Source organism: Phoenix dactylifera, chromosome 2, assembly GCF_051530095.1.
Source record: "Phoenix dactylifera cultivar Ajwa chromosome 2, Ajwa_hap1_PhDact_Kaust_v1.1, whole genome shotgun sequence".
NCBI classification, from domain to species: Eukaryota; Viridiplantae; Streptophyta; class Magnoliopsida; order Arecales; family Arecaceae; genus Phoenix; species Phoenix dactylifera.
Genome location: NC_143191.1, coordinates 37333276 through 37351165, shown reverse-complemented (window position 1 = coordinate 37351165; position 17890 = coordinate 37333276). Strand labels below are relative to the sequence as shown.

Sequence of the window (17890 nt, the reverse complement as noted above, 5' to 3'; positions counted from 1 at the left end):
AGGGGTCCGCGGCCACGTTTTTTTAAGCGGCTACGAATGTTCCTTTTCTCGCGATTTGTATCGCTCGATAAATCGCGATAGAGCACGAGAAAAACGTGAGGGCCCTATATTCTCGAAGTGTTCCCTTCTATTTTGCCCCTATCCTATACTGAATTTACAATTTTGCCAGACTTCCACCAGTTTGCTCCAGCTGGTACGCTGTGGGAAGGTTGTCCGTCTGACCGCCATCCGAGCGCGTCGGCCCAGATCCGCTCACCTCCCGGTGGGCTGCACTCAAGATAATCATGGCGGGTAGGGCGTACATAAAATTTTTTTTTTCTTCAAACAAAGAATTAATTAATGCAACATTTAAATTTTTGGAGAGAAGCTGAGGACGATATATGCCGGACTAGATCATGCTCAACAACTATAGCGGACTAACTTAGTCATACTTGAAAGTAACTCGGCCACAATAATTAAATGAATTCTGAGTGACACCAACAGTGGTGGAGGGTGCCATTCTTTGCTTCGAGACATTCAAGCTATGATCAGTAGCGGTGTGACCTTTTGGACCAAATATATGTTTAGAAAGACTAGTCGGTCGCGGACTGGATAACTTTGTATATGGTCAGTTATTCTAGAGGCACCATGTGCGTTGGAGAAGGAGAGTTATTTATAGCGCTCTGGGGCTTGTTATTTTTCGATTTTATTGAATGTATTTATATTAGAACCGTATGAATCATCCATCCTATTAAAAAAAAATTATAAGAGGAGGATCTTTCTCTTAGGTAAGTTACGGGAGGTGACCGCATCGGAAATGGACGGTAAGAGCGACCGTTGTTGGTGGAGGGGCAGTTTGGTAATCTCGTCGAGACAAACAAGGCTGGGCGTGGGGTGGTTCTATATACACCCCCCCCCCCCCTATTGCTCAGGACACCCCCCAAAAATTAAAAAAAAATTAAATACTCTCTACACCCCCCCATTTGCTAAGGACGCCCCTAAAAAATTAAAAATTCCTAAATTACCCCCCACCCTTCCCACCCCCTCACCTAAATTGCTCTCTACACCCCCCAAACCCCCCCCCCCCCGCTCTTCCCCTCCAAAACACCTCGCCAACGCCCAAAACCCCCCGTTCCCCCTTCTCCCTCTCGTCGCCGGCATTCTCCCGATCTCCGACCACCTCGCCGGCTTCTCCCGGAACCACCTCGCCGGCTTCTCCCGAAATTTTTTTTTTTCACGGTTCGTGCTCCGTTCGGCACTGGATCGCCGAACAAAAGGCTTCTGTTCGGCTGAACAGTGCCGGACAGAAGCCTTCTGTTCGGCACTGTGCAGCCGAACAGATCTGTTCGGTTGAGGGTTGCCGAATAGAAGGCTTCTGTTCGGCACTGTTCAGCCGAACAGAAGCCTTTTGTTCGGCGATCCAGTGCCGAACGGAGCACGAACCGTGAAAAAAAAAAATTTCGGGAGAAGCCGGCGAGGTGGTTCCGGGAGAAGCCGGCGAGGTGGTCGGAGATCGGGAGAATGCCGGCGACGAGAGGGAGAAGGGGGAACGGGGGAGGAGGGGTTTAAGGGGGGTTTGAGGGGTGTTTTTTTTTTTTCTTTTCAAAACGAAAAGGAGGAGGAGGAAGGGGGGTGTATGAGAAAATTTCAAGGGCAATATGGTAATTATACTAAAGGTTAGTTTGGGTTTTTTATTTTGGTTTTTGGGGGGTGTCCTGAGCAATAGGGGGGGTGTATATAGAACTACCCCTGGGCGTGGCAAGTGACCGTTGGGAGGGGATAACGTAACGGACGCGCGGAGGTGACAACTGACAAGGTTAAAAGGCCGTGGGGACTGGGGAAGGGTTAACGTCGAGACTGGGAGCCGCGGCCGTGGTTTTCCGTTCCCATTGCGCGACCTGGTTTTGTGGTTTTTCTTTTACTTTTTCCGTCTCGGCCGTGTCTTGCTTTGGCCCTTCTTTTCTTCGGCACGAGGACTGACGCTGGGGCGTCGCGAGGCACGAGTCACAACTTTCTCGTTGGTAGCGCAAAATAGATGCCTCTGTTCCCCCGGGTGCACGGTCGTGCAGACCCAGTCTTGGGACCCACCCACACCAAGATGTAGGGCCCATTTCAGTCAGAGATGTGAGCCTAGTAAACTTTTGAAGTCATAGACCGCCTTGGAAAGCTCGCACCGGTGAACTTCAAGTGTGATGTAAACTTTATGGCCTACCAGATCCGTTGCCATCCCCAGAAGAGGAGGATGGTTGGGAAATAAAAGAAAGAGCGATTAGGCATTATTTAGATGGATGCTTCTTCTAGCCATATTACTCTATTTTTTAAAAATATTTCTATCAAGAAAAAAAAAATAAATAACCAGGATCTAAACATCTTCCCTGTAATGAGCATGTCAAAAGATGCAAGGAAGGAAAAAAAAAGAAAAGTAGTGTCAATAAAAGTTTTGCTTGACAGGTGTCAAGGTCTGCAACTTGATACATAATTTTTTTTTCTTTTTTTTTCATGGGTAGTGGGGTACATAGTCTCAAAGAAGAAAAGAAAAAATTATGATCCAAATATTGAAATACTGTACCAAGCTTAAACTCTTCACAGGGAGCAACAGCTTTATCTTTATTGGTCAACCAATCAGCTGTAGATTGCCTTCTCTATGAGTATGAGCAATATGCAATGATTTTAAACTATCGCGATATGATATATATCTTGCAAGTGAGAATTGAGCAAAGAATTAGCATTGAAAGTCCATCAATCCAATTAATAACAAGAAGAGAATCACCCTCTATCCATATTTGTGTGTGCACGATTTGGTCAAAGCCTAGATTGGGCCTTACTCCAAATAATATAATATAAGTTAGAATCGCCATTCAATTTACCATAAGTTAGAATGGAAAAAAAAAGCTCCAGAACTTACTCATTGGAGAATTATTATAACAGTATGTTTAATATCATAGCCACATTATTTATAAGATTTATTCTTTTATATGTATACCTAAAACTTGCAGATATATATTCATAAAATTACTATTTACATATATAACCGTTATAAATTATTTTTTTATATATGTACCTAAGGTAAATATGCCATCTAATGCCATAAAAAAATAGAATGTTCGGAGTTAAAAAGACTAAGATGCTTTTAATATATATAGACATTGAAAAAATAATTTACAAAATTATACATGCAAATACTAAATTTACATGGGCATACATACTTTTGGATATTTACCTGCATACTTTGATTGAATACAAATTAAATTAAGATGGATATGAAAAAAATTTTTTATAAAAATATGTATATATAAACAATGAATTTGTAAAAATATATAAAATTTTAAATATTTATAAAGATGCATGTGCTGAAAAATTCAGAACAAGGATCTGATGTGAGACAAGCACTCAGGGCCAAGCCCTCGAATGGGGTTCTCGGAACCGCCTAACCGAACCAAAACCACATGGGTTTTCTACTCTTCTCGCTGCGGCAACGAACGAAACAACAAAGAAAACCAGAGGCTCGCCAACGCTCTCGGTGCTCCGCTCTCCCTCCAATGTCGCTGGCGCCCCCTGCCTCCTCCCCCAACTCCCTCCTATTCTTGGAAACGAATCGGTCCGGGAAAAATAACCGATCTTGCTATCCTCGCTGGGGCTCCCGCTTTACCCCAACCTCCGCCCTCCTCCTCCCTCCTCCTGCTCCCCCCCCATTTTTATGGCATGAATCTCCAAACCCTACCGTCTCTACTCTACTCCAGAGATGGCTCGCTATCTTGCACTGCTTCTCGCCCTGGCTCTGCGCCTAGCCTACCCGGCCTTCGCCGAGACCGACCAAGGTGATGGTAAGTGTGATTTATTGCTGCATCCAATTTGATGAGACGCCTCTTTTAGAGGTCTAGTGGTTGCATCTCTTTTAACATGTTTCTTGCATGATTGGAGTAGCAAGCTGGAAATTTTTGAGTTTTAGATGCTGCGATCATACTTTCTTCTTGGAAATCGCAAAAATGTAATTGCTTTGCAAGGAAATTTTTCTTAAAACGAAACTTTTTTTTTTTTTAAAAAAAAAGATTGTATATGCAGTAAAATTCCTGTTTCTAGACTTATGTATTGATACCTCATTTCAATTGCCATGTTAATAAGGTACCACTGCAAAGTGCAACAAGGTGGTTAATCGTGCTTTATTTTCGAATTGCTCCTCCTCCTGCTACTGTTATTATGCTAATAAGAGATTGTTGATGCTGCATGCAATTCAAGAGCTAAACAATCCAATATTTCACATATTGGTGTCTCTTTCATAGTCCTACGAAGTCAAAGATCAAGATGCAACTTTCTAGTAAAGAGAAGTAGGCGTAATTACTGAGTTAAACTGGTATATGAATTACCGGGCTTCTTTAGTAAAATGAAGACACAAAATCTATCCATCGACTTTACTGTGGAAAGAAGTAAACATACTGTTCAGTATCTTTATTCCGTGACCACACAATAAAAGAGAATTACCGAGTGTTTTCCCCCTTTAAAATATCATTTTATATTTAGATAATTCCCTTAAAAGAAACATTACCAAGTTTAACCATCACATTTTCGGGATAACCACCATGTTAACATTTTGATTGATGCATCAATTGAGTGGATTGGATTATTAGATGCATATCAAACTAGCGAACCTTGGGTTTGGGGCAATAATAGTCTTTCTCTGAAGCTGTTCTTCCTATAACAGTTGATTGCACAACTAGTGATCCAATATGGCCTTGTTTCCACTTTTTTATCTAGCATGAATCTTAACTACAAATATCTTCAAAGTAATAGTATATCACTATTTTCCATGACATGCACGATCTTCTGTTCCATTGATCTGAACACGAATCATGGGTCATACTGATTGCCATCAATTCTTGCATGCAAGATATAACTACCCTCAGATACTTATTGCTTTATGTGCTTTCATAGGATGCCATTGCTGAATCCTGACAAAATTAGATTTTTTGACACTTAATATTATCCCGTATACCAAAAGCTGCATTTACCAATCATATCAAGAATGTGCTAGTTGTAGCTTAAACTGAGAAAAGATATGGACCCATTTATAGTCTTCTTAAAGTTTTTATTTTTTATTTTTTTAAAAGAAACTTAATAGATCAGTTCAATTTCCTCATGGAATGTTGTGGAAGTTCATGCACATAGAATAGCATACACGAAGGAAGCAGAATATTTAAGATTAGCATGTGTAATGGTATGAGTAGAAACATCAAGATAAAGACATGTACTCATTATCTACGTATAAAGTAGTTGGTCATTTTTGCAATAGAGAGGGCAGAGAAGAGATTTTGATATTAATCCTTGGTGTCTAACAACTCTGCTTCAATACATATCTTGTTTTGTTTTTTGTATTTATTCTGCCCACGTCCTAATTCTTTTGAAGATTCTAAAGCATTTCTTTTATATTTTATATTCATTTCCTATTCTTGGAATACCCGGCGAATGAGGATCTATACAGAAAATAGTTGGGAAAAGGCTTGATTTATGGCTAATTATTTCCTATTTTTCTTTTGCAGTTTCAGCGGTTAATGTTCTATTTAAAAGCTTAAATGCCCCCCCACAGTTGACTGGTTGGAGTTCAACTGGTGGTGACCCCTGTGGTGATGACTGGAAAGGAGTCAAGTGCTCAGGCTCATCTGTGACAGAAATGTATTGATCTTTGTGTTATCTGATTCATCACTGGGTACCATAGTTGGGAAACTTTAGTTATTTACGTCATTTTCTTGAAAGTGTAAAAGATAGTTTTTGTTTCCTTCCCCTCATATTGACAGTTTTAAGTGTTGAATATTGATAACTGTTTATTTCCAAGGAAGGAAATGATTGTTGGTAACACTTAATGGACTCTGTGACTAATAGAGAAAGCATGACTAGAAAATTCATATAATAGGATTCGAGAAAAGAAGTAAAGAAGATATTTTCATGATACTATCACAAAAAAAAGAGACTGATTTTACTGTATAACCTATATTAATCCACATGGTTTGCTTTCTAGGTTTCAAATAGGACAGTTTCCGTCTCATGTAACATAATTTCCTGGGCATTATACTGCTGAATATCTTTTATCATGATCTTGACACGGATTATGCTAAATTGTATGTTTTCTTCTTTCCTATCGAGCAGCTCCCTGTCAGGCCTTGGTTTGACTGGCTCGTTGGGTTATCAACTGTCGAGCTTGACATCAGTAACTTACTTGTAAGAAATATCTTTGAGAATTCATATATTTACCACATTGGTGTTGGAATCTAATGCAAATTTATCCTTTGCCGTGGTACAGTGATATGAGCAAGAACAACCTTAAAGGTGATATCCCATATCAACTTCCTCCCAAAGTAGAACACCTGTAAGTCATTTCTCCAAGTTTCATTTATTTATCAAATCTAATGCTATAGTTTGCAATCTCTTTTTGTACATATACATTACTATAGAACACTGTAGGGGCATGCATATCTTACTTTTTCTAGAACAAATCAGCTTAGCATATCGATGCAGTTGCAGCCTTATTAACTAACTCTTCAAAAATCTATAGGTTACATTCTTCATGAAATAATGAGATTTGGATGCTTTTGTAGAGTTCCATCTTTACAAACTATGGATTTTGTATGCAGAAATCTTGCTGAGAACGCATTTACTGGTGGAATTCCTTATTCGATTTCTCAAATGACCGATCTTAAATATCTGTGAGAACAATTCTCTGTGTTGTATTTTGCATGCTTCTTGTTGTGCGGTTGCTCTTTAATCACGAAGCAGGTCATGTTGTAATGCAGAAATCTTCACAGAAATCAGCTGAATGGGCAGTTGAATGATATCTTTGGAAAGCTTGATAGACTCTCAGAGATGTAAGTTAGCTGTTGCTTGATTATCATATCATAATTGTGTTTAATTCTTCTGTACAAGCAGGCCGGATTTTGTTATTTGTTGCAATTATGATTCTGAAACTAGTTGCATATTTTCCTAAACATTGAGAATTTCTCAGACTCGATATTTTCTCTATCTTGCTGATTTCATTGCACCAAAAAGTTATGCCTTTAGTATACTTGGACAACTTTTATGGACAACTCATGCAACATTGTGTATTTTGCAAATATTTTTAAAATTAATTCTAGCCTTATATGGACTAGCTAAACGTTCTTCTGAATGAATTAAAATTGTAAATAAAAAATGCATGTTTATCACTAAAAACATTCCATGATGATCAAGATCAGAAGAAGAAAGATTCTTACCAAATTGTATTGAATCTCTTGAGTATTTTTGGTAGGGTTGTGCATCATTTGTTATTGGGGCATTCTAATACTGAGATCTGAGAATAACATAATGCTATATATTTGGTGGGCAAAGATATTTTATAGGGATTTTACAGGAAGCCCCTCTGATTGAACTATTGTTGTATGTATGTTGGGATGGGATAAATGATTCCACAAATATTCTAGTTAGAACATTAGCAATTGATTGACAGGAAGAAGAATTGTCCGTTTGCCCCTTAATATACCAGATAACTATAGCATTTGAATACCTTGTTTTCATCAATTGTTCTGTTATGTGTGTGCACACATACACAAGGAGAGAGGGATAAAAGGAAGGGGGGGAGACACACACACACAGACACACACACACACACACACACAGAGAGAGAGAGAGAGATGCATCATACACTCACTGCATTCTGTAAGAATGACAGAAGATGAGGATGGTGAAATGTACTACTCAAAAATTATTGTGTATAACTGACTGAAGATGTCTGAATTTTCAAATCCATCTATGGATCACATTACTGTTTTATTGCTCAATGTCATGATGCAATCTCAATTCTGCATCTATCCTGCAGATGCACTTAATAATCAGTTCAAAAATATTGGTCCATTTTATTTTTCCAATATCTGCTTTAACATAGATTTTCAATTTGACAATGACCGACTTTCTAACAACCAATACAAGCATTCACAATTTGCATATGCATTCATATAGCTGAGGCTAGTCCCTTTCTGGTAGCATGCTGTTTTAGCAATTCAGACATGTGCATGTGCTTAAATTGTGTGCTTGTAATTCTTGCCTATTAATGATGTCTTCGTGTGAGAATAATTCGTAATGCAAGATCATTGTGCAAGTATTATGTTCTTTTATTGATAAGCTCAGGTCATGATATCAGGTATCTCTCCTTCAACCAGCTCTCTGGTAATCTACCTCCCAGTTTGGGATCCCTAAAAAGTCTCAAAACTCTGTAAGGAACTGAAAAGTTATCCTCATTTCTACCATTTTTCTTGTGTTCTTTTGACCTAATAGTGGTTGTATTTCTTTCTACAGGCACTTACAGAACAATCAGTTCAGTGGTTCAATTAAAGGTCTTGCTAATCTTCCTCTTGAGGATCTGTAAGTGTACCATATGAGTAGCTCATGAATTATAAAATGTCCTCTTAGCTTTGCATGCAATAATTTGAGCAACCTAGTTCTAAAAACCATGACTAGTCTTACAGATAACTCTGAAGGAAGTAGCTATTTCTAGAATGGTATATCTATGCTTCCATTAATTACAAAAAAGGACAGCCAGAATTGCAGATATTCAAGCTAAATTGGGGGATTCATGTTACCGTGCTTTTCTTTTATTTAAAAATTTATGAAATTTGGCCATTAAGTTTGATTTACCACATTTCTTGGTGGAATTTTAATGGAAACTATAGGTTGAGGGTAGGAAAATGATGAAAGTTGAAGAAAAAAGAATCCTCCTTAAAGTAAAAAATGCAAGTAATTTTCTTCAAATTCAGAAATAATTATTTTCTTACTTTTAGAAAATAATCATTTGCTTACTTCTAAGTCATGAAAAGTGAAAATGTTATCATGATTTAGCAGAATGTAGGAGCACATCCTTGAATAATTTTTGAAAGGATACATGCTATTCATAACTTAAATCAGCTAAAGATTTTGGTAACCTATAAAAGCTAGTATATTTTTCAGAGAAATTTTATTTTATCCATTTACTGTTAAGTTTAATTCTTTGAACACCTTAAAAGATTGAAACAGTTCTTAGCTGTCTAATTTCGGCAGGAGTTGTTAATTATCTGTGCAACCTCTAACAACTATTGCTTTTTTGTGCTGCCAGGAATGTTGAAAACAACCAGTTCAATGGCTGGATTCCCAATAAATTGAAAAATATAGATACCCTTCAGTGAGTATGCTATTATTATTAGTGAGCTATTTCCAGTTCTCTTTTGATTGAAGTGAATTTTCAGTGGTTATTACATTTTGTGTTGCTGATTTCTTTCAAAAGGATCGGCGGCAATTCTTGGTCATCTGGAGCAGCACCTCCAGGCATGGATAAGGCTTCAAATACTAATTCTCATACTGGTGGAAAGAAGGGTGTGCGGTCAGTTGTCAATGGAGCAGTCATTGCTGGAACAGTGATTGCTGTGTTGGTCATTTCTCTGATTTTATTGGCTCTGATTAAGCGAAGATCTTTGTCATCGTCCCATTACATTGATGACCAATCCAGCCAGAACATATCATCAACACCTCTGGTTTCTCGTGAATTAGGTGGCCCCTCTTAAACTTTTATACAGTAATATTTTTTAGTTTCAACATATAAATCTATTAAATAGCTGCTCTCGTATGTGTCTAATCTTTTAGGTATAGAAACACATAAATGATGCATAAATTTTTTGTCAGGTGCACCTTTTTAATAGTCTATTTTGAATAAGTCTTATCAAGCACAATTATCTGTTTCATTGTTTGGCAGTTGATAGGTTTTATCTTCTGAAGGGAAACCTTGTATCTACTTGCTAATGGCCTTGTACTGTTCCTGTTGGCAGGAAGATTGATTGGATTGAATTAGCATTCATGTTGTTCAACATCAATGTATGATCATGTTAATAAGGAACTATCCCATTCTAAAGTTTTTTATTTAATGTCTTCTTGTTCTCACTTGCAACAAATTAATTGCGTAATATTTACCTAATAAGTTTGACCAATATTATTTGTTCATGTAATCTTTGACTATTTTTGGTACTGACCAATTATGTGATCTTTTAACAGGGCTTAAAGGATATTCTTCTTCAATTGACATAAAGGCATTGGAGACACCTCCTTCCATGGACCTTAGACCCCCACCTGAGCCATACAAATTATTTAGTGATAATGAGTTTGCGGTTAAGTTAAATCCCAAACAAAGCACAAATCCTGTCAGTATCACGGCTTATTCAATAGTAGATCTGCAAGCAGCTACTGGAAGCTTTAGTGCAAGCCGGCTTCTTGGACAGGGAACCATTGGGAGTGTTTACAAAGCAAAATATGCTGATGGAAAGGTATGGTTTCTTCTGGATATGATTGTGCAGTGAGTGGTCCAATGGTGGATTCATGCAAAGGAAGGTGGATCCTTCTTTGACGCGAAAGATACTACCCCAACCCTTTCATGAGAGGGATGAGTGAGTGAGAAAACTCTATGTAAGTTCCCACAAATTATGTGGGACTTATGGCTTGATGGACCCATGGCATACATGGCCTACCGACCTTTTTTGACAAGGAAAAGTTTTCTTGCATGCCCGAAAATCTGGATATGCTGCAAGATTATAGAAGGAAAATCTAGCACAAAAATGTAGATATTATTAAAAAATTATGGTAGTCATGAAGGTATATGAGCAACAATAGGGTTAAAGTCTATATTAGCTAGAAAGGATCAAGTTAATGATAGGGAGTTGATGGAACTTTTGTTAGAATAGAGGTTTGTAACTCTGTTTTGAATTATTGCTATGCGATTACATGATAGAAATATCTGGGAGATGCTGTTTCTAGAGTCCTGGGATGGCATACAAATGAAATTTTCATTTTCTTCCTTCTACTAGTGTCATGTACAACAAGTTTTAATATTGATCTCTGACCCAAAGTTAATTTATGGATTAAGGTTCGATTATAGTACTTATTCAGTTCGTTTCTATAAAATGCCAAAGGAGTTTAGTTACCAGTTCCTAGTTTTATGATTTCATCTGTCTGCTTGTCTGTGTAAATTGAATGAGGCACTCTTATATGTATTGCAACATATAGATGATCGAACTTTTTCTATAAAATTAAACCACTTTGATCTTTCCAAGCACTTGCTGAGTATTTATGCCATGGGCGGTAAAAACATATAAAGTTTTAGTAGATTGCTTTGTCATTCATCATGCATGTTGTAGATTCTTTAATGCTCATTCTCGCCATGTGCGTTGATCATTTTTTATAGGCGAATTTGGTTGATAGTAATATGTGATGTTTATGGCGGTTAGGAACAATGTTTCGTTGCTCACTCCATCCTTCTTGTTTTTGTTTTACTATCAATGGTTCTGCTTGAGGCTGGTAGCAGCATTTCCATATCCATGTGCTTTTCCTTCTCCTTACTCCTGTGATTGTTTATCATTATTTTTCTTACTGATTTATTATTTTTTTAAATGTATTGTTCATAAGAAGAGACATTGCTGCCTTGGCAACAACAGAGACATCTGTTCATTATCGTGGTGTAAAAAATGTAGCAAACCTCAAAGAGATATATTGGTCCCAACAAAGGTTGGCAATGGCTTGGGCCTGGTCGGGTTTGGGTCAAAAAAACTCCTGATCCGTACCTACTCATTTATAAATGGGTTAGTTTCAGGTTGACCAATTGCTGACCGAAATCTAGAAATGGCCAACCTGAACCTTTTTGTTTCTGGTGGGTTCGTGTGGTTTGGAAGGTCTAGGTCAAGTGTGGGTGGCAATGGGTCAGATTCTGGTTGGGTTGAAGCAGGTTCAGGGCCAAAAACTCCCAACCCAAACCTTCCCCTTTCTAGAACAGATTGGTTTCAGGCTGGCCTTTTCCGACCCACAATTAATAATGGCCAACCGGAACCCATTCATTTTGTTGAGTTCATGCGAGTCAGCAGGTAAAGGTCAGGTTTTGCCAGCAGCAGTCCCAACAGCCAATAATGGAGAATATTAAAATAGTTTGACTGAGATGGAGATATCTTGGAGGTACACCCAAACAAGAGAATACAACAGCCACTATGTGACTGCTATTAGGTGATTATATTAAATAATAGAAGCTTCAAACAAGTATTCTTCAGAAAAATATCGAAGGATATCTCCATGCAAATGCCACTCGTGCAAATATCCACCAGTCAATTATGATCCTTGATATACTGATGTTCGGTGGTAGTGTATATTAAATTGATGATCCGCGCCTACTCTAAACAAATCTATTGTATCCTTAAATAAATAAAATAACCTAGCCGAGCCAGTGAACCACCTTTATTTTGGTATAATCCACATTAATCCAAATGGATGTCACCATATGAACTCAAAAACTAAAGCAGATACCTCAAACTCTGATTAATGCTGGACAACCTCATTTAACACAACTTGAAATGCAAGGTTTCTAGTGCTAGCAAGCACGAAGTGCGCTGGGCTGTTACCAGAATCCAGCTGAAGTTGGCACTGCCTCCATCTGTTCTTTTGAAAAAATAAAATTAAACCTTTTTTTTTTTCAAATTTTGGCATGGTGAGGCATGTTCCAGCAGGACTCATGGACACCCATCAGCACTAATACTTTAAACCTTACTTAGATGACTGCTAAACCTTTTAAAACACTCTTAAAGAGCATTCGACAATTGGTGGTGGCTATCCATTGATGAAATTTCTGGACTTTGAGCATTCCTGCATCATTTGTTCTTTGGCTAATTTCATATTTTACTTAGGGTTTCTAATGATTGGAAACATACATAATGGTACCTGTAAAATTTTTCCACCTATGCTGGAAACTAGCATCACCTTTTTAATGAAAAAAACAGGTGAATATGTTTTTATTTTAATAGATTTGAGCAAATTGAGGCATGAACAAGGAACATGGCATACCATCGGTACCATGAGACATAATTTTGTTGAATTAAAAAAAAGAACTACTTGTCAGCAATTTGGACTGCCATTATTTAAATGCATGACATTATTGTGTTGGCAAGCCTGTAACCTATATTTCTTTACTTAATTGTTTTGTCCCTTTTTAAGTTCATACTGTTTATAGTTTCCTAAAACCTCCAATGTTCTCCATTTTTTATTTGAATAACCCCATTCCATAGAGCACACATATTTAATATGAAGTTTTTAGCATATTTGTCATTATTAAGCTTTAAGCAACTAGTATAAGGCTGGTCATTTGAGATTGTGGTTTATTGATGCTTTGCTATTAAAGCCTACTAGAACATGAAGTATTATAAGATACCAGGAACTTAAACTGCTTGTAACTTAAAAAAATATCTGCAAGCTCACACTTTGGTGAACATCTTATATTTAATGAATGTTAGCTGTTGTATATAACTGTATATATTCATCATATATTATACTTTCTCAGGTTTTGGCTGTGAAGAAGATAGATTTAATAAATCTCTCTGGAGGCACTTCTTCTTATGACTTCATGGAATTAGTTTCTGGCATTTCCAAGCTGCGCCATCCAAACATTACTGAACTTTTGGGTTATTGCTTGGAGCCTCGCTACCATCTCTTAATCTATGAGTTCCAAATGAATGGATCTCTTCATGATTTTTTACATCTGTCAGATGAATACAGCAAACCATTAACCTGGGATACTCGAGTTAGGATTGCTCTTGGGACAGCTCGTGCTCTAGAGTAAGTTGATATTTTGGACATGCTGTTCATGGACAATATATGACAATCATTGTGAGCATGTGCTTTAATGCTACTTTATTTTTTCATCATGAATTTGATCACAGATATCTCTATAGTCAAGTTAGGTTTCATGGTTATATTGGTGAGGTATTTAGAAAATGTCTAGACATTTAAAAGAGATTAGTAAAAAAGAGCACATGGATTTATGCATGGACGATTTTGACAAACTTTGGAAAAAAATTCTGAAATCGTGCTGTAATTGTAGAGCAAAACCTTTTCCCTTATGTCATGATAATATAGGAACACAACTCAGATGGCATGACTAAGAATATTTTGACAGCTTTGGAAATATATGAATAGTTTTCATATTTGCTTATTCTATTTATCATCATGGCTCTTTGCTGTTATCTTAACCAACATGATTTTTTGTGCATTCTTTTATATTAGTAAAATGATATTCTTATCATTTCTAATTATTATTATTACATGCATGCCAATGAATACTGAGTGGGCTAAAAAATAGACCAGAAATAATATGGTAAGGTTGAGAGCAAAAATAATTAAAAGTTCGACTAACTATATGTGATTATTGATAGAGTATCTTTGGAATTTTCCCTCTTGTCAATGTGAAATTAACAATTTAGGTTTTTCAGCGAATGGCTGGACTTGTTAAGAGTTTCTACAAAATTATCAAAAATCTCAAATTTGTTTTCACAAGCATCCTAAAACTCGCCAAAAGTATAAACCTTCCTATCAAAGCCAAGCTTAATTCTTAGATACAATTGTGCAAAAAAGTATATATACAGATCTTTTCTTCAAGGATGTTAGCAGAGCTTCCTACTCTCGTCCTCTTCTTTGAGAATTCAAAGTTAATGAAATGGCCACCATGTTGTGTGTTTTGTTCATCTGTATGGTTTTTGCATTCTGTGTTGTTGGATTTATGCCTTTTTTTTGGTCATTGTGAACACACATGCTAAATTTTTGATTTTAGTTAACTCCCTATAGTTTCTTATTTACATGTGCTATCAGCGAGAATCTTTCATTCGCCAGTTAATTTGAGTTCCATATCTGCCATTTTCCACTGAAATAACATGAGGATTGTCTTTGTCCAGGTACCTTCATGGCATCTGTTCCCCATCTGTTATTCATAAAAATATGAAGTCTGCCAACATCTTGCTTGATTCTGAGCTCAATCCCCACCTGTCTGACTGTGGCCTGGCTGTCTTTTATGAGGTGTCAAAAATCATTGGTTTACCACATTGTGAGGTCATTCATCTTATTCTCAAACTATAACATTGACTTTACATCCTACTGTATCAGGATACAAGCGAGAACTTGGGGCCTGGATACAATGCTCCTGAATGCACAAAACCATCTGCCTGCACAATGAAGAGCGATGTCTACAGCTTCGGGGTGGTTATGCTAGAGCTATTGACAGGTTGCAAGCCTTTTGACAGGTAATGAAAGAAATCAGTACATTGTACTTTACAATCTCAATCATCTTCTAGTCAACAACTGTACCATAGCAGTGCAACTTGCAGGTGAAAGGGAGTTGATACCATATATACCAAAAATACCCAGCTGTTGGTTCCGGCTGAAATTAGGCCCTTTACTTTTCAAGTCTGCTATGTGATTTCCAACTTGCTGGAAAGAATAGTTGCAGATCTCAAAGTATCAATATGATATATCTTTATAAGCACTCCAAATGAAAGTGATATCTGCTTTTAGCTGATGCTATGATACCTTGTAGGATACATGTTTCATCATACGTCTATTGGAGATCTCCTTGCATCCCCAGAAGATCCTAGAATTTTAAGCCAAATTTTAAGGATGCCTTTGAGATTGATGCACAACTACGAGTTGACAATTGCAAATCCTTTCTTGAAATCTTAGTACACGTACTTGTGTATTGATTGGGCAATGATACACATAGGATGTATGGTGTGTGCACCAGATGGTTTTTGGCTATTTAACTGGTGCAATAATAGCATATATTTTACCTTTTTGGCTTCATATATTGCACCAGCTGGATGACCCAATATCCCGACTTGGCTTGGTTATGATTGTAGACAGGTCATTTAACTGCCATCTAAAGAACTTCTTGTGACACCTTTCATATTTATAAACCAGCATGCGCACACATGTGCACTCCTCCAACCACCCACAGATATATGGTACAAATAGCAACACAGAGGTTTGACTTTCAGCTGGGCCTCACTTACATGACTACTTTCTGTGTTTTTCAGTTCTAAGCCAATTATGGAACGAACCTTAGTTCGTTGGGCAGCACCGCAACTCCATGACATCAATGTACTGACACAAATGGTAGACCCTGCCCTCCGTGGGCTCTACCCCCCAAAATCATTATCTCGGTTTGCTGATGTTATTGCTCTATGTATCCAGGTAAAGTGCTTCCTAAACCTTGTCATGTAGAGTGCTTGAACCAATTAAGTTTTTTTCTTCTTTTTTTTTCGGTTTGGGAGGGGAGAGGTGGTTGGGGTCCAATCAACAAAATAAAACTTGACTTTGGTAGAAAAGGTGGACTATTTCATTATTATGATATTTTTCTAGGCTAGGAGAGAGTCCGGCTGCTAGAAGTACTTGGGCTGGTCCGAGAATCAAACCCAGGATTTCACTAGGGTGAATTCCCACCCATATTTGGGGCGACCTTGAGGCATAACACTCAAGACTCAAACCTTGGACGCCCTCTTTATAAATAGAAGGGTATGACCAGTGTGCTCATGTTCAGGTCATGAAAGTATGCAAGTTTTGGAAACCATCTTTACAATATTTCTGTACGGATTAATACTTATGATAGTTTTAACCTGAAATCCGTTACACTTGCATATCACTGTTTGTATTCATATTGTTTCAATTAACTAGAATGTGGTACCTGGCACTGAATTATTTTACTAAATGTGTGTCAATCCTTTTTCATTATTTTGTTCTAGCCCGAGCCTGAGTTCCGCCCCTCCATGTCTGAAGTTGTGCAATCACTGGATCAATGTGTTCATCGGACAGGCATCGACAAGCGTTCACGCCTGAGCACCTCTTGCCGAAGTGATGACTCTGAAAGCTCCTACCATTGAGGAAATCGATCTACTTACATTTCCCATGACTTTAAGGAACAATTCTGTTTTTCTCTTCTTTCCTCGGGACTGCGCAGAACTGATATTATCCAAGGCCACTCCAGCCAATATTGTTGCAGATAATTCAGGGACCCCGTCAATTGTCATACCAAGTTGTACTCTTGAGTGGGCTTTTAAGAAGTCCACTCCTTGTGATCGCATTGTCAAATTCGATGGAAGACATCAAATTATCAAATGCAGCTTATCCGATTTTCCAATTATTGAGTGTATCAAGAATCACTAACTCAAACTGCAGGTTTCCCTGTCACAATTTGAAGAATCTGTCATCTGATCAAGGCTATCAATTACCAAACATGGTGGGGGCATTCAGAGAGCACATCCTGGTCGCTATCTACTTTGAAATTTAGTTTATCTCATCAAATAAAGATCTTATCTTTTTCCTGTTCAAAAATAAAGAGCTTGTCTGTGAACACTGTTATATAGGATGCAGCATACATGATAACAACCGTTACTTTCTTTGGCCAAAACCATCCCAAATGGTATCAAAACACTACAACAGCTTTATTTACAGTCATTGTATGAAATGAACTGTTCAAAGACCTTTTTTTTATTAAAAAAACTAAGGTATCAAGGACTTGTTCAAATAACATCGTTGGGGAAAAACGATACATGCTTTGGGATGAAGGATTTGCAAAGCGTGAGGTGGAATGGACCAAATGGATGAAATATAATCTGAACATGCTGTGGGAAAAGTGGAAGAAAAGCCTTGCACAAGCGGTCTAAATCAGTGATATAGAGATATTCTCAGTGCCAAATTGGAAAAATAAGGGAAAAACATAAACTTCTAGCAAGAAAGAACAATGTTTGGTAGAAAAAAGATGGTGATGCACGTGGAACGGAAGTGGTTTTTGTCCGGTTTAATTTACTAATCCAAGTTTCCATGGGATGCAGGGATCATGGAAACTCAAAATAATAAAAGGACATTCTCAAGTATTGCTGGCATCCACTATGTTGTTAGTGGTAATAGGTACGGAGCAAATGGGTCAACATGGAATATTTTGGTTTCCTAACAACAGGTCGAGTGGAGAAACTAGTGCCAATTTTTAAAACTACTACTTTGTTCTTTGACTCATAACTGGGTCCTACCTGGCTTACACAAATTGGACAATCCTTCTTTTTGGACACACAAGATA

At 37.6% G+C, this 17890-nt stretch overlaps 1 protein-coding gene across 1 annotated transcript; it reads left to right on the top strand.

Moving 5' to 3' along the window:
• The first annotated feature begins 3341 nt into the window (after window positions 1-3341).
• On the top strand, window positions 3342-16954 carry SRF5 (STRUBBELIG-receptor family 5). The gene is made up of 16 exons (XM_008783486.5): window positions 3342-3803; window positions 5514-5646; window positions 6118-6189; window positions 6272-6337; window positions 6603-6674; window positions 6762-6833; window positions 8141-8212; window positions 8296-8361; window positions 9089-9154; window positions 9257-9519; window positions 10018-10286; window positions 13334-13608; window positions 14721-14841; window positions 14929-15065; window positions 15855-16011; window positions 16560-16954. The coding sequence occupies exons 1-16, from the start codon at window positions 3722-3724 to the stop codon at window positions 16695-16697; spliced, it is 2061 nt and encodes a 686-aa protein (XP_008781708.1). The 5' UTR covers window positions 3342-3721; the 3' UTR covers window positions 16698-16954.
• The last annotated feature ends 936 nt before the right edge of the window (window positions 16955-17890 follow it).

Bases quoted from the DNA above. Each gene is read 5' to 3' on its own strand.
- SRF5 (XM_008783486.5), top strand. From the start codon at position 3,722: ATGGCTCGCTATCTTGCACTGCTTCTCGCCCTGGCTCTGCGCCTAGCC. The intron at 8,213-8,295 runs GTAAGGAACTGA...TTCTTTCTACAG, and splicing joins CTAAAAAGTCTCAAAACTCT to GCACTTACAGAACAATCAGT. The intron at 14,842-14,928 runs GTGTCAAAAATC...CTACTGTATCAG, and splicing joins GCCTGGCTGTCTTTTATGAG to GATACAAGCGAGAACTTGGG.